At 44.2% G+C, this 24045-nt stretch overlaps 1 protein-coding gene across 8 annotated transcripts in view; it reads right to left on the reverse strand.

Annotated features, from left to right (window-relative positions):
* ATG5 (autophagy related 5) overlaps positions 1-24045 on the reverse strand; it is a 145716-nt gene that overhangs the window by 19513 nt on the left and 102158 nt on the right. For all 8 annotated transcript variants that reach the window (XM_045011594.1, XM_045011598.1, XM_045011597.1 and 5 more), the window contains exon 7: positions 19325-19442. In XM_045011594.1, coding sequence (XP_044867529.1) covers positions 19325-19442 — 118 coding nt within the window. The remainder of the gene's footprint in view (positions 1-19324; positions 19443-24045) is intronic.

The following is a 24045-nucleotide window of genomic DNA, read 5'->3' on the forward strand; positions in this document are numbered from 1 at the left end:
TCCATCCCTTGGAACAGCTAACCATTGCCAGCAGGAGGAGCTGGGAGGGAGCAGGAGGAGTTGATTAGCAAGGCCCCTGGCAAGCAGGAGACATTGAAGGGGAGGGGGACAGCTGGCTACTGGTGGGTGCAAAGTACCTGCTAATTTTTCCCTTGGGTGCTCTAGCCCTGGAGCACTCATGGAGTCGGCACGTATGGTTAGACACTAAGGGTACGTCCATACTACCCGCCCGGGTTGGCGGGTAGCGATCGACTTCTCGGAGTTCAATATATCGCGTCTCATCTAGATGCGATATATCGAACTCCGAACGCGCTCCCGTCGATTCCGGAACTCCACCACCGCAAACGGCGGTGGCGGAGTCGACGGGGGAGCCGCGGACTTCGATCCCGCGCCGTGAGGACGGGTAAGTAACTCGAACTAAGGTACTTCGAGTTCAGCTACGCTATTCGCGTAGCTGAACTTGCGTACCTTAGTTCGAACCCCTCCCCCCCAGTGTAGACCAGGCCTTAGGAGCCTAAGGAACTTAAGTCTCATTGAAAGTCAATGGGACTGAGACTTAACCCATACTTCAAATTTTACCCCTCATCATACAGTTTTGACTAAGAATTTCTTCTTTACAAAGGCTATTTTACCACTAAATATAACACATTCAAATATTTCCTGTAAGTTACATTTCTAAAGGATGACTGGTGTAAATGAAGGAATCAAAAAAGAGAAGATTTCCTTTAAGATGAAAAAAATCATCTTATTACCAGGACTTTTCCCTTATAACACTGGAAGTAGATTATTAGCTGTGCAAATGCCACTATTCTCTATTTCTGGAAATTGTTACAGCCCACTTGATGCATGTAATTGCATTAGAATTACTGTACCGTGAGGAAGAGTGAGTAACTTGAAGGAATCTTCTGGCCCTTTCCCGTAATCTTGCTATCTTTGTTAATATAAGGCATTTGGAAGAATCATTGCATCATTTCTTGTTAGTAGTAGCTTTTAGAAAAGACAAATGCCCTCAGATTAGAATTATGACAGTCCACATTGGCAAGATTACCTTTGTGTTATACTTGGATATTTTTCGGTAGACAGGAAGGTAGGTAGAGTGTTTTAGGCCAAACAGAAAGAAGTTACCAGGAAAGTGAAATTTGCATTTTAAATACAGTACTTAACTTTTTGCCACTCATCCATGCTTACTGACAAGACATGTAGAAAGAACATGCAGCTATCCAACTATCCACTGAAAATAATAATCTGTTCTTAATTTAAATGTAATTTCAGTCTGTTCCTCTGCCAAATATTTCACTTCTTTTATTATACCAATGAACGGATTTGTCTTTCCTGCTGCTTTCAGTTTGAAACTCTAAAATGGAAGTTCTGATAAAGCCACAAACTCAGCTCTGACGAAGTGGGTATTCACCCACGAAAGCTTATGCTCCAATACATCTGTTAGTCTATAAGGTGCCACAGGACTCTGTCGCTTATAGGCATTTATAAGAACAAAAAAAACCTATATCTTAACGGGTGTCTTTCACACTGGAGAAAACTATCATATCAGTCAAAATTGGAATCCATTTATCTTTCAAATGTTTCCCATGCCTTTTCTTAGCATGTTTATTAGTTATCATTGCTAGGTGTTTAAATCCTAGGTTTGCACTGTCAACACATTATCTCTACTTGATTCTGCAGAAATGCCATAACTTCAAGTTTATAGCTGCATTTATTTTCATTAACAAACTGATACCACAAAGACATGAGTATGATTTTACTGCACAATCAATCTCAATGAGGTGCTGGGACAGAAAAATGATGTCCTAACCAAAAATACCAATATCTTCAATAGCAATAAGGATACACACAAACATTGCTATTTCAAAGGCCCTCATTCTGCAAAACACTTACTCCTGAGTGTACTATGCCCCAACTCGACTAGCTCTACTAGTGCAGTGGGAAAATGTATAGTAATATGTGCTAGTCGTAGTGTTCACAGAATCAGGTTCCAAGTTTATCCCAGAATAAAATGCTCCCTTTAAACTGTGAGTTTTTTGTACAAAAACAGAAATCAAGATTTTTTTAAACACCTATATATAAGTTACTGTTTCAAACATTTTATTGTATTCAGACTGTATAAATAAGATTAAAAAATAGGGTTTGTAATAATGATCCTTCCATATCACACTAGTCCTGCTGCGCTAATATTGAGACTTACTGCTAAGTGTTGTTTCTTAATACAGATCTATAAGCATTAACAGAAAACTAAGGGCAAGATTCTGCCCTGACATACTCCTTATGCTAATCCATTAAAGTACATGGATTTCTACAAAGCAAAAATCAATTCAGAAAATGGTCCTATATACTTATGCTTTGCTGTAGAGGCAAATCAGGATTTTTCCACATTTAATTAAAATTGAGAATAAACTTGAATAAACAAAAATCCCAAACTTCAGAAACAACAACAAAAATACATGGCAATTTGCTCCAGGGATGACTACAGCCATTAATAGAGACCCTTGACCAAATAATAATTTTGTATGGACACACAATGGGCAACAATCTCATAAATAATAAATCATTAGAAGAAAATAATAAATTCTACTGTAAATGCAGTTTACTATACCATGGTATGCAGTTGGTACTTTTTTGTTTCAATTTAAAGATCATTAAGTCAATACATAGACAAGTCAATTTATATTTACAACAAAGAAAATGCCTACCAAATTGTTACCTCCGTAAGTGCTATCCCACTCCAAAGAGGTAACACTTCATCAAGTTACCAGAGCGTTTTGATAACAGAAAATAATAAGAGTCCTAAGTTTATCAATACTGGATAATAGTGATTCAATATCAATTTTTTTAAGTGTCTGATAAGGAGTAAACACCTTTTCTAGATATTATTTAATACTTTTATCTGATATTTTACCAAATTTAAGGTAATAACAAAGGGGTTTTGTGTGTAAGCAGACTTTGTTTGGGGCACTTTATTATTCTGGCTGATAGGGTCTGCATCCTTCATTTATCAGACCTGAGAGATGAGATTTTGTGCATGGACCTCAGTTTCAGGGGTAGTAAGCACCCACTGGATGGTCAGTGTACCTGAAAAATAAAGCCTTTTTCTAGATTCTTCTTAAAATAATGGAGCAAAGAAAAGAATTGTATCTTTCATCCTGAGGTTGAAACCAGTTGGAAAGAAATTTAAATGCTTTCATCTTTGTAAACTTTTTATTTCTTATACAAAACTACTTCCCATGACTGTGGACAACTATTTTTAAAGGAGTAAATAATTTAACAAAGACAAACGACACAAAATCTGTTTCTGAACTGGCTGTAGACTTGCCTGCAAATGTTAAAGTGGAATCCTTTTCAGGACATGAATATCACATTGGCATACTTACTACATGTTTGGGGCCTCTTTGCATTGCTGGAGTACAAATAAACTATAGAAACACTATTTTAATTGATCGTTGTAAGCAGGAACTTTGGTCTTTTTATTTTTTATTATATGCTTAAGCTGGGCTATCCAGAGGAGAATGTTTTTTCATGTATGAATATAAACAAGTAATTTCTCATGACTTTTTTGTGTGTGATGGACTTGTTTCTCTTTCTACTTTCTGATGCATGTACAGAAATCTAGACTTGTTACTAGCCTCTCCCTCCCACCATGATCTAGTACTTCATTTTATAAAATTGTTGGAAAAAATGTGAATTTGGGAGAAAACATTTAAGAGGGGATAATCTGAAGACTATTTCAATATGCATTTCTAAAAAGAGAACAAAATTCAACACTGAAACTTGTGCTGTTCAGTCTCTCTGTTGCGATCTTCAAAAGTCCCTTCTGAAATTCCACTTGCCTTACAGAGCTCATTGCAGTAGGTTCAAATACGATTTTCTTAAGGCAGTACTTGCAGTAAAGCTATTAAAAAGATTCTGTGCTGATAGTTGAGCACGCTTATAAATCTCCAATTTAATATAAACAAAAATAATTGGTCATTAGGAATAAAGTTGCTTTTAAAATGCAAATATCTTTAATGAATTTATATTTCAGGACCTGCCGGAAATAATGCAAGTACACATAATTTTCTAGTACAGAACCAGTGAGACAGCTGTGAGTAATTAGGTACCAGTGAACAGAAGACTGAAAGTGAGGCCCAGTTACAGCAGTTTTGGTCTTCAAATTTTGCCAACTTCAGGGCTCTTTCAATTACTTACAGTTTACTTTCCACTTCTTTGAAAGTTAACTATCACCACACCCAACATCTCCTCCTACATCATAAGGAAGCAAAGGACTACACCCTTTTGTTTCCTTACATTTTATTATGTTCCCTTAAAATATATAAACACTAATTATCCTTTTGTATCTGATCTGTTGTTCCTTGCTGGGGAAGTGGAGTACAATATTCCACTTTAGTTGTGCTACCATCACTTGGTAGAAAAATGAATGTAACGTGTAAATGTAGTAATCATTTTATGTAGTCTTCCCAGTGTTGCATGTGAGGGAAACAAGGGGGCAGAAACATTTCGCCTTATGCACCTTGCTCTTAAGTATAGGTTTTATTTACATACTGATTTGGTGTTATGAATAATACATCTAAAATTGCAGAAAATGAAAGTAAACAGTGCAAGCATGTTTGTTTTCATTTTCTACTGAGCGGTGGCAAAAGGAAATAGAATTATTTTTTTGCCAAAAATACTTGAGTAAATGGGACATTAACTACAGGGCAACAAAACAAATCAATGCGTTTTTAAAAAAGGGGCTCCAGAGGTGATCCCGGCAATTACAGGCCTGTAAACCTGACTTCAGTACTGGGCAAACTGGTTGAAACTATAATAAAGAACAATATTGTCAGACATATAAATGAACATAATTTGTTGAGGAAGAGTCAACATGGTTTCAGTGAAGTGAAAACATGCCTCAACAATCTACTAGAATTTTTTGAGGGGGTTGACAAGCATGTGGACCAAGGGGATCCAGTGTACTTAAATTTTCAGAAAGCCTTAGACAAGGTCCCTCATTAAAGGCTCTTACACAAAGTATGCTGCCACGGGATAAGAGGGAAGGTGCTCTCATGGATTGGTAACTGGTTAAAAGATAGGAAACAAAGGATAGGGATAAATGGTCAGTTTTCAGAATGGAGAGAGGTAAATAGTGGTGTCCCCTAGGGGTCTGTTCTGGGACCAGTCATAGAGTCATAGATTATTAGGGTTGGAAGGGACCTCAGGAGATCATCTAGTCCAACCCCCTGTTCAAAGCAGGACCAATCCCTAAATAGTCCCCTCAAGGATTGAACTCACAACCCTGGGTTTAGCAGGCCAATGCTCAAACCACTGAGCTATCACCACCCCCCATCCTATTCAACAGATTCATAAATGATCTGGAAAAAGGGGTAAAAAGTGAGGTGGCAACATTTGCAGATGATACAAAGTTACTAAAGATGGTTAAGATCCAGGCAGACTGTGAAGAGCTACAAAAGAATCTTTCAAAACTGGGTGATTGGGCAACAAAATGGCAGATGAAATTTAATGTTGATAAATGCAAAATAGTGCACATTGGAAAACATAATCCCAACTATACATATAAAATGATGGAGTCTAAATTAGCTGTTACCACTCAAGAAGGAGATCTTGGGAGTCATTGTGGATAGGGTTATGGAACGGCTTCCGTATGAGGCGAGGTTAATAAAACTGGGAATTTTCAGCTTGAGAAAGAGATGGCTAAGGGGAGATATGATTGAGGTCTATAAAATCATGACTGGTGTAGAGAAAGTAGATAAGGAAGTGTTGTTTACTACTTCTCATAACACAAGAATTAGGGGTCACCAAATGAAATTAATAGGCAGCAGACTTAAAACAAATAAAAGGAAGTATTTCTTCACACAATGAACAGTCAACCTGTGGAACTTCTTGCCAGAGGATTTTGTGAAGGCCAAGACTATAAGAGGGTTCAAAAAAGAACTAGATAAATTCATGGAGGATAGGTCCATCAATGGCTATTAGCCAAGATGGGCAGGAATGGTGTCCCTAGCCTCTGTTTGCCAGAAGCTGGGAATGAGCGACAGGGGATGGATCACTTGATGATTACCTGTTCTGTTCATTCCCTCTAGGACACCTGGCACTGGCCACTGTTGGAAGACAGGATACTGGGCTAGATAGACCTTTGGTCTGACCCAGTAGGGCCATTCTTATGTTTTTATGTACTGCTATACCCCTGTGCCAAAGGCTAAACCATTTATAGATTGTTAGAAAATGGGGAAACTGAATATTATTTGTCACCAGGTGGAACTCAACTATAGTACAAGGAAGGGTGCAATAAACTTCATCTCCCCTACCTTTCATCCCATTTTTAACCCAAATCATTTGTGTGTCATAAAATAGTTACTATTCTAATTCTATTACTGTTGCTGGTGTAATGTAATTTTGGAGAATCAGGACGGGAATAACACAGATACTTACAGAGAGCATAACGTTGGTTTCGGCCAGACAGCACAACATATAAAGAGACCATACACAGAGATTTGATTAAAGTACGAACTGCAACTTTTATTCAGTAAAAACAGGGGAGGAACAGACAGGTGGCTCCTCCCCACACAAACTATCTGGATAGGTAAGTGTAGTGCAGTTCCTAAACATCTCCACAGGCACAGCAATCCTTAAGAGGCAGCTATTAAGCCCCCTCCTGTGAAATTCACCTGGGATTCAAACCAAGGACTCCAGATCCTCCCTTACAGGTTTGGGATTTTTTTTGTTTGTCTGTTTGTTTTTGGGGAGGGGGGAAGGGAGGAATGCGAGTTTAACCAAGGAATGACTTTCTGCAACAGATAAAGAAGCTCTCCCTTCGCCATGCAATGTGCAGTAAAGGGTTAATCAAATACTATCCAGCCAAAGACTGGATCTGCTGCAGCAACTCTGGCTCCCTGCTACCTCAGTTAACCTGCACTAGACACAGACTACACAGTTATGACAAGTGACTTATCAATATTACACTAGCACCTCATGTGCTCAGAAGAAGGCAAACCCCCACACCTTTAGCTGCCAGTTAAAGGCCCTTTAAAGTGCTCTGGGTTTTGGCTAGTGCCAAGTGGGAAATCTAGCAGGGAGAAATGGAGGCAGAGGCTGTGTGTGGAGGGGAGGGGAGGTACTCAGTGAAAGGAAGTCCAAGAGACAGGCCGAGTGGGACAAAGAAAACAGACACAAATGGCATCAATGCTGGAGAAGAGCAATGTAAGTTGCCTCTCCTTCCACACTAAGGGTGCCATCAAGCCAATGAGATGTGCATGCAGGGCATGAATAAGCCAATTGGACAGTGGGACTTGGGGCCTCCAAACTTTGCCTAAGTTCTATTCATTTACAAGGCCATTGAGGGGTAATGATGGGGCAGTGCTGCTCTTTCCCAGACTGGCCAGGACCCCATGGATGTGCCCTTCTTCCACTGATCCAGTTAACCCTGCCCTGGACAAGTGGGGATGAGGAGGTGGGCAGCTACATTCACTTCCCATCTAGAATTGTTCAACAACTTATATTCCGAACGCAATACAGCACTTATCACTTGGGACAAGAGAGACTAGGAGGCAAATATCATTAAAATACAATTTTCTACCTGAATAATTTACTGTAAATGACTGCTTAGAAAACTGAGGGAGAACAACAAAACAATTAACATGTAGTCTTTAATAGAACTTATTGATAAAAGCTGAAAGTTATTTTAAAACAGTTGACCTCTAAGGAACACTAATTGTATGACATCACTCAGTACAGCATATCAAAAACCTACTAAAAAGAAAAATTCTAAGTCTTTTTTCATCCTGTTTTAATTTTTAAAAGCACTAATGACATTTCTGTAGAATGAGGTCAATTCACAGATTTTCTGAATGAACAACAATCCTGTGAAAATTGGGATTGCTGGATAGCCTAATGTTTGCTTCATCACACCCAAATGTTTACCATTTGAGTCCTCAAAGCAGTACGAGACAAAAATGAAAACAAGTTTTACAAAGACTTCAACAATACTAGTAAATTAAAAATGCACACAGAATTATTTAGTTATGGTAGCTGTGGAGGAAAAGTCTCTTTCTACATGATATTCAGTTTTTTTAAGTGGGAAAAATAAATCTCAAGACACTCCAAAGAGAGTGAGTTTTTCCTTAAAAGATAAAATTCTGTATTTTACTTCATTTTAACCACCTTCTACCGTCATCAAAATGTACTATTGAATACATTGGTGTGTCTGCTTGGATGCTTCTTACTGTAGTTAAAGCAAGAGCATGTTGTACATATATGTACTGACTAGCACTAAATAAGGATGGGACACTTTGCCAGTGGGTTTCACAGATATTTGCAGACAGCAGAGGAATGGAGACACTCAGGAATCCAGGGTTCCATTCCTCTGGAGAGGAGCGTTCCCTAGTGGGCACAGACTTCTGCCCATTCTTCCTCAAGTGTGACCTGTTCTTGCCAAATCCCCTCCAATATATCTTTGTTCCAGTCCTATCTCTTCACTACTTTGGCTCCTCATCCCAGTCCCATTCTCCTCACCTAGCCAGTCTCAGCCTCTACTCTTTAGATTTCTTATCCCAGTCTCCTTGCCCAGTAAGTCCTAATTTTGCCCCCTCCTGGCTCCTCATCTGATCTGTCTCTCTCCCTCACTCTAGCCTCCAGCTGCCACAACTTCACCCCCACTAACTCCCAGTCCCAGTCTTCCTCCCTTCTTCTCCCCTCCCAGGCTCCCTGTTCCAGTCTCTTTGCCCAGACAGTCCCAGTTCCCCCCTGCATTACATCAGATCTATCTCCCTGCATCTCTCATTGGTCCTCAATCCAAGTCTCCTTGTGCAGCCAGGCCTAGTCTCCCTGAGCTCTTCATCTGATTTCAGTCTCACCCATACCTACTGGCTCCCAGCTGCTCCCAGTAACAGTCTCCCTGCCCAGCCAGTCCCACTCTCCCCCAGGCTACTCGTACCAATTAATTTCACCAGTCTCCCACAGGTCCAGCTCTTGTCTCATCTGCATTCAAATCAGGCAGCTTCCTCTTACACCTGTCAGAGTCCAGCAGGAGGCTCACTGAGAACACAGGCGATCACCCCCCTGCTTTTAGTTCAGTTGGCTGGACCTGGGACAGACTGCAGCAGTCTAAATTTGCAATTTCAGGAAAAATCCTGCTCAGCCCCAGGCTGGAGTACATATGTCCAGTGCAGCACTGGGGACTTCAGATACTAAAATCTAAAGAGTCGCTAGTTGTGTAAACTGCATGTGTAGACTGATTTTTCAACATTTTATAACTTGACCAAATTTGGGCAGATTTTCATGGGGACACAAAAACGACCCCTTTGCCAAATTTCAAGTTCAAAGCATGGAGATGTTAGCTCATTTCAAAGAAAAGGCAATTAGAATTTTTTAACATGGGCAAAACAACGTATTTTTCCCTAGCTTGTTATCGAAAATGGCTGCACTGTTTTGGCTTTAATTGCCAAATCTGCAATGAAAGTGTTCTTAAATCAGACAACATATGCTGGGTCATCATCCGAGACTGTCATACCACAAAGTATATGGCAGAATGTGTGTAAAACTATGGAGCAAGAGACATACAATTTTCCCCCAAGGAGTGTAGTCACAAATTTAATTAACGCATTTTTTTTTTAACAAGCGTCATCAGCATGGAAGCATGTCCTCTGAAATGGTGGTTGAAGCATGAAGGCACATACGAATGTTTAGCATATATGGCATGTAAATACCTTGCAACGCTGGCGACAAAAGTGTCAAGTGAACGCCTGTTCTCACTTTCAGGTGACATTGTAAATAAGAAGCGGGTAGCATTATCTCCCGCAAACGTAAACAAACTTGTTTGTCTTAGCGATTGGCTGAACAAGAAGTAGACTGAGTGGACTTGTAGGCGCTACGTTTTACATTGTTTTGGTTTTGAGTGCAGTTATGTAACAAAAAAAACCTACATATGTAAATTTCACTTTCATGATAAAGAGATTACACCACCGTACTTGTATGAGGTGAACTGAAAAATACTATTGCTTTTGTTTATTATTTTTTTACAGTGCAAATATTTGCAATAAAAAGAATTATATAAAGTGAACACAGTACACGTTGTATTGTGTTGTAACTGAAATCAATATATTTGAAAATGTAGAAAAATATCCAAAAATATTTATAATACATTTGAATTGGTATTCTATTATTGTTTAACAGTGAAAATAAAAAAGACGGTTACTCACCGTAGTAACTGTTGTTCTTCGAGATGTGTTGCTCCTATCCATTCCAGTTAGGTGTGCGCGCCGCGCGTGCACGGCTCTCCGGAACATTTTTACCCTAGCAACTCCGGCGGGCCGGCTGGGCGCCCCCTGGAGTGGCGCCGCTATGGCGCCCGTTATATACCCCAGCCGGCCCGTCCGCTCCTCAGTTCCTTCTTGCCGGCTACTCCGACAGTGGGGAAGGAGGGCGGGTCTGGAATAGATAGGAGCAACACATCTCGAAGAACAACAGTTACTACGGTGAGTAACCGTCTTTTCTTCTTCGAGTGATTGCTCCTATGCATTCCAGTTAGGTGATTCCCAAGCCTTACCTAGGCGGTGGGGTCGGAGTGAGACGTGGCAGAGTGTAAGACTGCGAAGCCGAAGGCTGCATCGTCTCTTGATTGCTGCACCAACGCGTAATGGGAGGCGAAGGTGTGGACAGAAGACCAGGTGGCCGCTCTACAGATGTCCTGGATGGGGACATGGGCCAGGAAGGCGGCCGACGAGGCGTGCGCTCTCGTCGAGTGAGCAGTGAGGCGGCATGGTGGCACGCGAGCAAGCTCGTAGCATGTCCGAATACATGCCGTTACCCAGGAGGAAATCCGCTGGGAGGAGACCGGCTCGCCCTTCATGCGGTCGGCGACTGCTATAAACAGCTGGGTCGAACGCCAGAAGGGCTTCGTCCGCTCGATGTAAAAGGCAAGGGCCCTGCGGACGTCCAGGGTGTGAAGCTGTTGCTCCCGAAGGGAGGCGTGCGGCTTCGGGAAGAAGACCGGGAGGAAGATCTCCTGGTTGAGGTGGAAGGCCGACACCACCTTAGGGAGGAAGGCCGGGTGTGGTCGAAGCTGCACCTTGTCTCCGTGGAAGACGGTGTATGGTGGACCAACCGTTAGAGCACGGAGCTCAGAGACTCATCTCGCTGATGTAATTGCAACGAGGAAGGCTGTCTTCCAGGAGAGGTAGAGCAGAGAGCACGTGGCTAGAGGCTCGAAGGGTGGTTCCATAAGTTTGGCTAGAACAAGGTTCAAATCCCAGGTTGGGGCAGGGCGCCGCACGGGCGGGTACAAGTGGTCCAGGCCTTTAAGGAAGCGGGAAACCATCTGGTTGGAGAAGACGGACCGACCTCCCGTAGGTGGATGAAAGGCGGACACTGCTGCCAGGTGTACCCTCAAGGAGGCGACCGCCAGACCTTGCTCCTTAAGGTACCAGAGGTAGTCCAGGATGGTAGGGACAGGGACTACGAAGGGATTGAGGCCTCGTTGGTCACACCAGAGCGCGAACCGCTTCCATTTCGCAAGGTAGGTGGAGCGAGTGGAAGGCTTTCTACTCTCTAGCAGGACTTGCTGTACCGCCGCCGAACAGTCCCTCTCCGCGGGGGTCAACCACGCAGGTACCAAGCTGTAAGATGGAGGGACTGCAGGTTCGGATGGTGGAGTCTGCCAAAGTCCTGCGTGAGGAGGTCCGGCCACAACGGAAGGGGGATGGGATCCCGAACGGAGAGCTCGAGCAGCAGGGAGTACCAGTGCTGTCTCGGCCAGGCCGGAGCGACGAGGATGACGTGGGCTCTGTCCCTCCGAAGTTTCTGTAGCACTCGGTGTACGAGTGGGAACGGAGGGAAGGCGTAGAGGAGGTGATCCTTCCAGGAGTAGAGGAAGGCGTCCGACAGGGAGCCTGGCGAGTGGCCCCGGAACGAGCAAAACAGGTGGCACTTCCTGTTCTCCTTGGAGGCAAATAGGTCTATTTGGGGAAACCCCCACCTCCGGAAGATTGTGTGCACGACATCTGGACGGAGGGACCACTCGTGGGAGAGGAACGACCTGCTGAGATGGTTGGCCAGCGTGTTCTGCACTCCCGGAAGAAAGGACGCTTCCAGGTGAATTGAGTGGGTCACGCAGAAGTCCCACAGGAGCAGCGCTTCCCTGCAGAGGAGGGAGGAGCGGGCTCCGCCCTGCTTGTTCACATAGAACATCGCTGTCGTGTTGTCCGTGAACACTGTCACGCAGCGGCCCTGCAGGCGGTTGCGGAAGGTGTGACACGCCAAACGGATCGCTCGCAGATGTTGATGTGCAGAGCGAGCTCTTGGGGTGACCAAAGACCTTGGGTGTGAAGGTCGCCCAAGTGAGCCCCCCAGCCGAGTGCTGAGGCATCCGTGGTCAGAGTGGCGGATGGGCGAGGAGGGTGAAACGGGACTCCCGCACACACGACGTCTGGGTCTAGCCACCAGTTGAGGGACTCGAGGGTTGGCTTGGTGACCGTGACCACCATGTCGATCGGGTCTCGATGCGGGCGGTACACCGACGCTAGCCAGGACTGGAACGGGCAAAGGTGGAGCCGTGCATATGCGGTGACATACGTACAGGATGCCATGTGGCCCAGGAGGCGGAGGCAGGATCGCACCGTCGTGGTAGGAAAGGTGACGAGGTCTCGAATGATAGAGACCAGTGTCTGGTGCCGAGAGCGCGGTAGGCAGGCCCTGGCCAACTTGGAGTCGAGAACCGCTCCAATGAACTCCACCCGCTGCGCCGGAATTAAGGAGAACTTCTCGGCATTGATGAGAAGACCGAGCCGTTGAAATAGAGACAGGATTTCTGTCATCTGGTCCGTTACCAGCCGCCGAGACGTTCCGCGAACCAGCCAGTCGTCGAGATACGGGTAGACGTGTATCTGACGACGGCGGAGGGCTGCAGCAACCACTGCCATGCATTTGGTAAACACCCTCGGTGCGGTGGATAGGCCGAATGGCAACACTGTGAACTGGTAGTGTGCGTTGTTCACCACGAAACGTAGGTAGCGTCGATGGGGAGGGTAGATCGCGACATGGAAGTACGCGTCCTTCATGTCGAGGGCGGCAAACCAGTCTCCCGGATCCAGAGAGGGAATGATGGTCCCCAGGGTGACCATGTGAAACTTGGGCTTGAGCAGATATTTGTTCAGCTCTCGAAGGTCCAGGATAGGACGTAGCCCTCCTTTCGCTTTGGGGATGAGAAAATAACGGGAATAGAATCTCCTGCCCCGCCTGTCTTGAGGCACTGCCTCTATGGCACCCACGCTCAACTGAGTCTGGACCTCTTGTAAGAGGAGTTGCTCATGAGAGGGGTCCCTGAAGAGGGACAGGGAGGGTGGGTGGGAAGGGGGGGGGTGAAACAAACTGAAGGCGATATCCCGACTGGACTGTTTGAAGCACCCAGTTGTCCGTTATTTGGGACCACGCCGAAAAGAAATGGGAAAGGCGGTTGTAAAACAAAAGGGCAGGATCCGGTAGGGAGAGTGATGGGCCGTCCTCGGGCGTCCCATCAAAAGGCCTGTTTGGACCCTGGAGGGGCCTTGGAAGGAGCCTGGGCCTGGTTGCGTCTGTTGCCGGATGGTCGACGGCGATTTTGGCCAGGCCGCCTGCTGTTGTAGGGACGGTACCGTGGCTGAGTGAAAGGCCGGGAAGGTTGCTGCCTGAAGGACCTGCACTGTGTTGCCGGTGTATGCATCCCGAGAGTGCGGATGGCTATGCGACTGTCCTTCAGGGTCTGGATCCGGGAATCAGTTTTTTCTGAGAACAGACTCTGAGTATCAAAAGGCAGGTCCTGCAGCATGTACTGGACCTCCGGTGGTAGGGTGCAGGACTGCAGCCAGGAGATGCGCCTCATAGTCACTCCCGAGGCCAGGGTCCTTGCTCCCAAGTCCGCGGAGTCAAGTGCGGCCTGGATGGAGGACCTGGAAGATTTTTTCCCCTCGTCCAACAGCGCGGAAAACTCCTGGCGGGAGGTTGTTGGGAGTAGTTCTGTAAACTTCGCCAGGGACACCATGATGTCATAGGCGTACCTGGCGAGGAGAGCCATCTGATTGGCGATCCGAAGCTGCAGACCGCCAGCAGAGTAGACCTTGCGGCCCAACAGATCCATCCGCCTCGCCTCCTTAGACTTCGGCGCTGGGGCGGGCTGACCATGTCTCTCCCTGTCGTTGACCGACTGTACGACCAACGAGTCTGGGGCCGGGTGAGTATACAGATACTCATATCCCGTGGGGGGGACGGAGTACTTTCGCTCGACCCCGCGGGCAGTAGGAGGGACGGACGCCGGTGACTGCCAGATTGTCGTGGCATTCTTTTGGATCGTACGGATGAACGGTAAAGGCCACCCGTACTGGAGCTTCCGCTCCAATGACGTTCGTCACTGGGTCCTCGTCCTCCTGGACCTCTGCCACGGGGAGATCAATGGCCTTTGCCACGCGGCGGAGCAGGTCTTGGTGGGCCCTCAAGTCTATTGGTGGAGGATCTGTGGCAGATGCTCCGGCCACCGCCTCATCCGGTGACGACGACGAGGATAAGCCCTGGACCACAGCCTCCGTAGATGGATCTTCCAACGGTTGGTCGGCTGGCTCGGGCTGAGGATGCCTCTGGGGGTCAGGCGGTATCGAAACCGAAGCCGGTGGCGAAGGGGGCGGTCGACTTACGGTGGTCTCTGGTACCCTGCGCTCGGAGGCAGGGGCCCTTGGAGGGAAAGGCACCCCCTGAGTCTCGTATTGGGCCCAGGGGACCCAGAAGCCCCACTGCTGTGCACCTTGAGGTTGACCATGCGGAGCAGGGGGAAGGTGCCCGTTGCTGCCTGCCCCGGAAGCGACCGACGCGGGGCGAGATGGCCATGGGGGTGCTGATGGACTGCGCCGTCGAAAGCGGCAGCCTGTCCCCGGACGGTGCCGAGGATCGGTGCCGGTCATCACGGTACCGGGATGGTGACCGAGACCAACGTCCGCCGCGGTGCTGGGAGCTCGACCGGTGCCGGGAGCTCGACCGGGATCTGGACCGGCGGTGCCGGGAGCGGCTGCGAGAGTCACGGTGCCGGGATCTGTACCGGGAAGCAGACCTCCGTCGGTGCCGACGCGAAGGCGATCGGGACCTGGAGCGACGCCGGGAGTGCGACCGGTACCGCGATGTTGAACGGTACCGGGACTGCGACCGGCGTCGAGACGGCGACCGGTACCGCGATGGTGAGCGGTGCCAGGATCTTGAGCGGCGAGACGGTGACCTTCGTCGGGACCGGGGACGAGATCGGGACCGGGAGCGCCGTCTGTGCCGTCCGTCCGGAGAAGGGGGTCGAATCATCGCCGGCTTTCCCGCCGATACAACAGCCCGCACCGGCGGTGCCGGGGGCCGGAGGCTCGGTGCCTCTGTGAGCTCTATGAGCTCCCGCGCCGTTGAGAAAGTCTCAGGCGTGGATGGCAGCTGCAGCTCAACCGCGGTCGGCGCCGGGGAGCATGGCGGTGCCGGACTCGACGGCCCTTGGGGTGCCGGAGGCAACGGCACGGTGTACGTCCTGTGCACGGCCACAGCCGGTACCGTAGCTGGTGGTATTGGCTGGGCTGCTTGACCCTGAGTGTGGGTCTGTGCGGCTGCCTTCGCCGGCTTACGCTTCCTGGATGGCAATAGGGAGCGGTGCCGGGTCGCCGGTGCTGCTGGCTGAGGTCGAGGAGCCTCGGTGCCGGAGCGGCTCGGGGCCGCCGGTGCGCTACGCGCCAATGACGCCCTCGGTGCCGGAGCGGTCGGTGCCGGGGGCTGGAGCGATGCCTCCATCAGGAGCTGCTTCAGTCGAATGTCCCGCTCCTTACGCGTCCGGGGCTTAAATGCCGAACAGATAGGGCACTTATCTGTCCTGTGACTCTCTCCGAGGCAACGGAGACAGGAGTAGTGCGGGTCCCCGACCGGCATATGCCGCTGGCAAGATGCACAGGGCTTAAAGCCCGGTGCCTTGGGCATGAGCCCACACCGGTAGAGGAAAAGGGGGGAAAAACCCCCTTATCCTTATCCTAAAACTATCTAACTGAACGAACTATCTACACTACGTAATGAAAGAACTATGTACAGAAAAAGTAGCGAGAGCTAGGGTTGTGGAGGACAGAGAGCACTCCACAGTTCCAACTGGCCGTCACGGGCGGTAAGAAGGAACTGAGGAGCGGACGGGCCGGCTGGGGTATATAACGGGCGCCATAGCGGCGCCACTCCAGGGGGCGCCCAGCCGGCCCGCCGGAGTTGCTAGGGTAAAAATGTTCCGGAGAGCCGTGCATGCACGGCGCGCACACCTAACTGGAATGCACAGGAGCAATCACTTGAAGAAGAACTGCAATTAATTTTTTTTGAGTTAATCTGTTTTGAGTTAATCATTTGAGTTAACTGAGATTGACAGTCTTACTTTTTATGTTAACTAACTAGCATGATCTGATAAAAATATTTATATTAATGTGTAAAAGCAGCAAAGAGTCCTGTGGCACCTTATAGACTAACAAACGTTTTGGAGCATGAGCTTTCGTGGGTGAATATCCACTTCGTCGGATGCATGCATCCGACAAAGTGGGTATTCACCCACAAAAGCTCATGCTCCAAAACGTCTGTTAGTCTATAAGGTGCCACAGGACTCTTTGCTGCTTTTACAGATCCAGACTAACACGGCTACCCCTCTGATATATTAACGTGTGCACACACACACAGACACCCACAAACTACCCCTCATGTTTTTCTAGAAGAGATGAGGAATGAGTCACAACTGGGGATAACGAAAGACAGGAAAGGAAGTGATGACATTGTGAAAAGGAACAAGAAAAGTGTTCGCTACTGTCAGTTAGCTTTCGGTCAAAAGATTGCACTCTCCTCTGGTAAATCCTTTGCAAGCCATTCTCTGTAATAGCAAAAATATACTTCTCAAAATATCATTGTTACTTAAGGAGAGGTTAGCTGTTTAAAGATACTAGTAAGATGGTGGCAAATATAAGAGAAAAATGAAATACGGTAGAAAAAGCCAAGGCTGCAGTTTGCCAAAAAAAATCTTTATGTTCATCTCACTTAATATGTACATCCAACAACCGTTTCAATAAACTGTAATCTTTCCTGGATTAAGTTCAAAACCAGAGAATTGGAGCTGCCTGTGTAGCTACTTACCAATACAATGCAATTTGTGAAATAACAGGATACTACACCCATGGATTTACTCTGTCATACAAGTGTGCTGTTAGAAACTATATGGAATCTGTTAGATAATTTTAAATAACTAGACAGTGATTATAGGTTGACTCCTATCTGAAATTTATCTAGTAGAATTACAAGAACAGCACATCTTTTCTTTTAAGTATGTGTATTTTTAAAATTCATTAATTTTCCCCTTGCATGTAGTCTGGGCCACCACAAGTTCTGTAAGAAAATCAAAGTTTCTGAAAGAAGCTTCAACTTCAAGCCTTACAGAAGTTTGACATATAAGATAAAGTTTAGGTAATATAAAGTTACAGATTAACTAATTCCAAGATATCCAAATTAAGAGAACTCTTCTTCTGATTGCTATAAAGTAAAACTACAGAAAGCAAAAATCTACAAAGGTAAATTAGTAAAGGACAATGTTCATTGTGGAAGAAAGAATTCTGGTTTTCTGAATAATAAATACCAAAGAAAGATGTGGCAGGCACTTGATCACCCAAAAAACCTGAAAACTAAGATTCTCTCCTTAATCCTCCTTTTAACATTTGTGAAAGGATACTCAGGGATTAAATCAAATTTAGGAAAAAGCTTTCAATGTAATATACATACCATTATATACAAAAAACAGTTAAAACTAAATGTAGACTGCAAGGTCAAGCACTCAAAAGTTATGAAATACCAGATTTAGGTTGCGCATGCAAACTTAATTCTGTCTTGAGTGTCCATCCTTGGACACTGAATACAGCCATGGCCCTGTAGAAAAAAAGTGTTTTTAATTGCATGATCGTGTGCTGTCACCTACGTAAACGCACAAGAAAACAGAATTAATGTTGCACATGCAACTATAAATTTGGCATTTCCTAACTCTCAAGTACTTGATTTTGCACTGAGAATAGCATTCTTTTGACAGAGTATTTTAAATTATTTTTTTTGTTTCTTTAAGGAAGATGGTAAAAAGTAAAATTTTGAAAGTGCCCAAATAACTAAGACGACTTAGGCTCCTAAATCACTTCCAAAAATGGGGCTTAAGCTCCTAATTCATTTGGGAACTTCTAAAAATGTGAGTCCAAAACATGTTGTATTATGTACGTTAGCCCTTAAAAACACTCCTTACTCCTATGGGAATTCTGTGTCACTGAGTGCATATCCCCCGCAGATTTCTTTCCTTCCCTGCAGAAAAATGACTTCTGATGGGGAAGCAAAGGGAAGCCACAAGAGCTGCCACACGCCCCTCCCCAACAGCACAGGGGTGCCCGGAGCAGCTGGTAGAGACATAAATTGCCACACCAGGGGGCGGCGCTGGACAGTCGTGCATGTGACAGCTAGCGAGCGAGTGACTCTGTTCCTGTTGTTCGCTATTGCGGCATGCTCAGCATGAAGGGGTAGGGCTTTAGGATGTTTCTGAGCAGGTAGGCCTGTGGCAGGCTCTGTCCTCTCAGGCAGAGCAGAATGTAGCAGCCTGCCTGCTTAGTGAATTGTTCCAATTGTCTTTGTGAACTCCCTCAGGAGTATAAAACAGGTATAAAAGTTTTAAGGCTCCTTTACATTGCCAGGGTGGTGTAAAGGACTTATAAATGCTTATGATGCTTCAGTGATTAGAACTGCTGTAAATTTTTGTACTGAAAAAATTTCCTATCAAAATGTACTCCACAAACTGTTTGCTACTGACCTTTCTGGAGATTGTTAGTACTCAACATAAATTATGAGTTTGATTCCCCAGCTTTCACTTGCTCTTCAGTGGCCGATGAGGTACCACTGCATGGCTGCATATATTTGTTGCCTAATAACTAGAAATAAAGGATCAAACCTAGCTACATTACTATTATGCAAGGGGATTTGGGGATTTCTTTCAATGCTCCCCGCTTCCATTCTCCATCCATTGTATTGTAGTTTAAATAAATTACCTAAATATTTGAAACCAGCATGATTATATTGCATTATTTTGACAAATAAACATGCAGAATTTTGCAGAATTTTAAAATATTGTGGCAGAATTTTTAATTTTTTGGTGCAGAATTCCCCCAGGAGTAACTCCTCCCCACCTCTGCTGCCATAATATATCATCAGCAAGTACGAATCCTGAACCTTCAGCATCATAGCTCATACTTCTACTACACTTCAGGTACATAAATAATGCTAACTGTTTATAAAGTACCTTCAGGAGTAATTGCAGCAGGACAAACTTCTTTTAGGAGATCTCCCAGCGTATTTAGCTGCCCATTTGTAGCAACCGGACGAAATAACTTCTGTATAAAAGGTCGTTCCGTTGTTACCTGTTTTTAATACAAAAAAGTTAGTAAAACCGCAGTAATTTAAGCTCTAAAAAAGTGAATTAATCATACCACTTTGGGGGGGGGCCTAATGTTTGGCATTTTAACCCCTTACACATTTTTGCCTCTGTTTTCCATCAGATACAGAGTGCTACAACCTAGTAGGACACAGCTTTTAGCAGTTTTATATATGTTGACACACTTATCTTCCTTCATAGGGGAATGGATCATGGATATACTTTTGAAGATTCCTCCCCACCGTACCCCTGGATTATGTCGCTCAACAACCCTTCTCACAAGAAATGGAATGCCATGAAACAATGACACAAAATGAAGTTTGAAAAATCAGCTTTATATCTTAATAATGGTCAGATGTTAGGTATGGCAGTCAAAAACACTTGTGTTCTATCATGTCTAAAAAAGTGGGTTACAAAAAATAAAGGGATCCTTAATTATGTAAAGAATTTAGTACACTAACATAATTCTGTAAAAATTAAAATTGATTACTAGTATTTGCCCAATGTGTTCACTATTTCCCCCCATGTGACTGTGCTACATGAATTAATAGAAAAGATTCTATCCTCCAATATAATATTTAAGGAAGTTATGGGATACTTTTTCAGAAGTGTCTCAGTCACTTCGGAGCCTAAGCCACATTTTCAGAAGTGCTTTAGGCACTTAGAATCTAAGTTAATTTTGAAATGGATCTTAGGCATTTGAAAATTTTATACTTAGGTTTTTCAAACTGTAAAATTGACTAATACAAATCTAGCTTGTCGACAACTTTCTAACATGTTATTTAAGAAAGCACTGCAATATGCATGAGCCAGTTACCAGTATGAGACAATACTAATATTGTACAGGTTACAACATTACATTACTTAATCATAAAATGCAAAGCGGTATTGTTACTAATACAACATAAAGAAATACATTTAAGTATAACCGTAGTGTTATTTCACCTGACCAATGTGAATATGATATTAACGACATTAACTTTAGCTGTTGTTATGGATTTTATTTTTATGTGTACAGTATTTAGCACAATGGGGACCAACCTGGATGCTTTTAATATTACCACATAAATGTTAAATAAAAAAAATAAATCTCAACCTAAGCAGATCTTGACTTGGTTAGTATTCATATGGAAGAGACCTCCTATTAGAGCCCAAATGCAGAAGAAAATAGTGGCCTCTCTTTTCATAAATTAATATTGTGCCTGTGCTTCTGGACATCCTTCCACTTGTGGTCATTACTTTCTGCTTACCAAATTCTTCCTACAGTTTCTACTAGATACAGTATTTTTCCCTTCTTAATCCACCACAATATTTAGTGTTGGACTGCACTGTTCAGTAAATCAGCAGCTGGCAAAGTTAATCCTATATAGAAAATCAAAAATACCCTCAGGTGCATGAGCATGGCTCCTGAGGAAAGAAATTGGTTCACAGTTTGCAGACACTTTGCACTGAAATTGACAATAAAATAATTTTCAACTTCTGCAAATATTCAACTGTTGGTCAATATATTTTTCTAGGAATTTTAAATGATTTATTGCTATTAAATATAATAGTATTAAATAAGATCTATATAGCACCATAAATGTGCACTGCACTTCAGAGGATAAATGAAGACTGAGCCCCATTTCAAGAAGCCCATACAATGTGAGCAATGATTTAAAAAAAATATAAGGAGATAAGTAGGGACAGCATCGGGAAGGGGTAGGATGAAGCCATGGATAGTAAGACCACATGGTCATGTGGGAGCCTAGCATATGCTTTCTGAGTTGCATTCACATTGCAAAATGACAGGGTTTGGATCAGAGTCACAGTGGGACTCAGGCTGTGACCCTATCCCCAAGCAGGATCCTAGGAGCTAGGTCCTGAGTGCTTGCTGACCTAAGTTGGACTCATTTGTGTGTGGATGAAAGCAGAAGATTAGGCTCGAACCTGGGCTAAGTGTGCAGGGTAGACATACCCTTAGTGATTGCATTTTTGTATATGCATTTTATTAGAGTATAGTTTATAAGTAACTCTGAAGATTAACTGCATTTTGAACTGATAGGTTGGAGAAGAAAAATGGTCCACTGATGAACCTGGATCTCCTAGGCTAGTGTCATTAATTCCCTACCTTCCTTGCGACCTTGTATAAGTCATTTAGTCTCTCAATCCTTCCGTTCTCCATGTGTAAGATGGGGATAACAAAGATTGGCAGGTGCTCAGATATTTGGTATGGAAATGGAGGTCATAATACATAAAACAGACTAAGAAGGGAGCTGAATTGAGGGGACTGTATAATTATATATTAAGTTAGCAATGAAAAGCTCATTTAGTTTTGCACCACAATCATATAATCTAAAAAAGTCACTCCTGCTTCCCTGGTTCTTTCTGGCATCAACAGCACATCAAATACTGCATAAAATCCACAATTTGATTAGCCAGACATTTTATTCAGGATGCAGCTTAAACGAAAAAGCATAACCCACAGATTGTTGGTTTTTAATCTCAAAAACCATAGAGTAACCAGACTTTCCATCTAAATTAAAGTCTTGGGTTTCCTAACTAAATATTCTGCTGTTACCCTAATTGTACTTCAACCACTGCAAATTACCTTACATTCTGAACCCACACTAGAAACATCCTTAAAATTCCCATATGTGAACAGTTTGGCAACATGAAAATGTAAAACTTTAGTCTTTCCTGCATACTTCATTATACTTTCAGCAACATGCCAAAAATCACATTCTGCAGAACTTTTGTAATGATCATTGTACTTTAAAACAATTAAAGTGTTTCTGATAGAGCAATAATTAATCATTACTTTTAAACAAGTGTAAACTTAACCACAAAGCTTTAAAATGAGCAGTTGGAGGTCACATAATGATTTAAGTTTCCCATACATAGGACAGTACAGGAACATTTAACTACTCTCAAAAAATGAAATATATTATACTTATTTTACATAACTGTACCAAATGTTATGTTATTATCCAGTAAAAAGTATATTTTTCCATGAAATTTTCCTAAAAAAATGTCTTTGGCTTTGCATAAATGCTTTCAATTTAAAAATCCTAATACAATGAAAAAGTGTTTAAGTTACAGGTGATAGAAGATAGCTTATAACCAACAATAGTGTCTGACCAAAAGTATTACAATACTGCATTCTTACATTATATTTTTAGCAGAGGAAAGGTAAGGCATAACTCACTTTGGTGGGAAAAAAAACAGACACACTTTGGACCATAGCCTTCATCTACACCCTTCAATGTCAAGAGGAGCTGTGTACATTCTCACTGAGAAGACAATACAGTCCAAAGTTTCAAAGGTCAAGCTTCTCATCCTCACCTTCAGTTTGAGGACTCAGCTTCACCTCTCTCTCCCTATTTCACTCTCTTACTTTGTTCACTGCACCAGCATGTCCCATCTTGGAGTTCTTTTTCGCTGTTTACACTATTGAATTATTGGTAAACGAACAGATGAGCCACCAATATAAGAACCAACTTCACAGCGTGTCCACAATACCCAGTGCTATTTTGTCCAACATCCACATTTGTGCTTTACTAGGAAGTTGTAGTTATTGCCCTCTGAGTATCTCAGTTCCCAGCAGAGTTCTCTGAAGCAAGGGTTAAGAAGGCCTTTGGAGATTTCCAAGAACCAAATGAATTGTGGAAGAAGAGGTCTAACTCACATAAGTCCCTCGGTGCCAGTGCCATTTCTTAAATCTTTCCTCAAATGGAGGCCAGCCTGAATGTTCAATTTTCACTCCTTGCGCAAGAAGGAGTTTTTGAAAAGCAGTCAGGAGGGCCTCCACAGAGCCCGATACTCCAATGAACTAGAGATTGTATTATTCAACGGTGATACAAACCTCAGTGAATTATCATAGCAATTTAGGTCTGTCATAGGTCTTCTCCCCCACTTGGAGCTTTTGGGTTCCAAGATGGGGACCTGCATGGACTCCTCTAAACTAAAATCCTAGTTAGATCTGGTTTTTGCTGCCACCAGTCAGTTTTCTAAGTGTCTGACACACTGCCTGTTCCCCCAAAAACTTCCCCTGGGGAACACAGATTCAAACCCTTTGAATCTCACCAGAGAGAGAGAAACAGCCAGTTCCCCTCCCCCCCCCTTCTCTCTCTCCAGCCTGCTCCGGAGAGATTACACACCGAGTCAAATCCTTGACTCAACACAAAGAGGGACTCACCTCCCCCTCCCCTTCCCTTGAAAATGCAAACAAGAGAAGAATCAATCAAGTCCTAAAAAGAAAAGAGTTTATTAAAGGAACAAAAGAAAGTACACTATCTCTGTAATACCAGGATGGAAAAATATTACAGGGTCTGACTTATACCCTCCTCCCTCCTCCTCAGAATAATCAAAGTAACAGCAACAGAAATAAAGAATTCTTCCAGCAAACACACAAGTGCAAATATAGAAAGCAACTTAAAAGACTAATCCGCCTTCTAAACTAATACTTACTATACTGGATAGTAGGAAATACTTCAGGAGAACTTGGAGACATGTCTGGCCTCTTTTAGATCCAAAAAGAGCACACACTTAAACAAAGAACACAGACAAAGCCTTCCCTCCACAGAGATTTGAAATTATCCTGTCCCTTG

This window comes from Mauremys mutica, chromosome 3 (genome assembly GCF_020497125.1).
Source record: "Mauremys mutica isolate MM-2020 ecotype Southern chromosome 3, ASM2049712v1, whole genome shotgun sequence".
Lineage (NCBI taxonomy): Eukaryota > Metazoa > Chordata > Testudines > Geoemydidae > Mauremys > Mauremys mutica.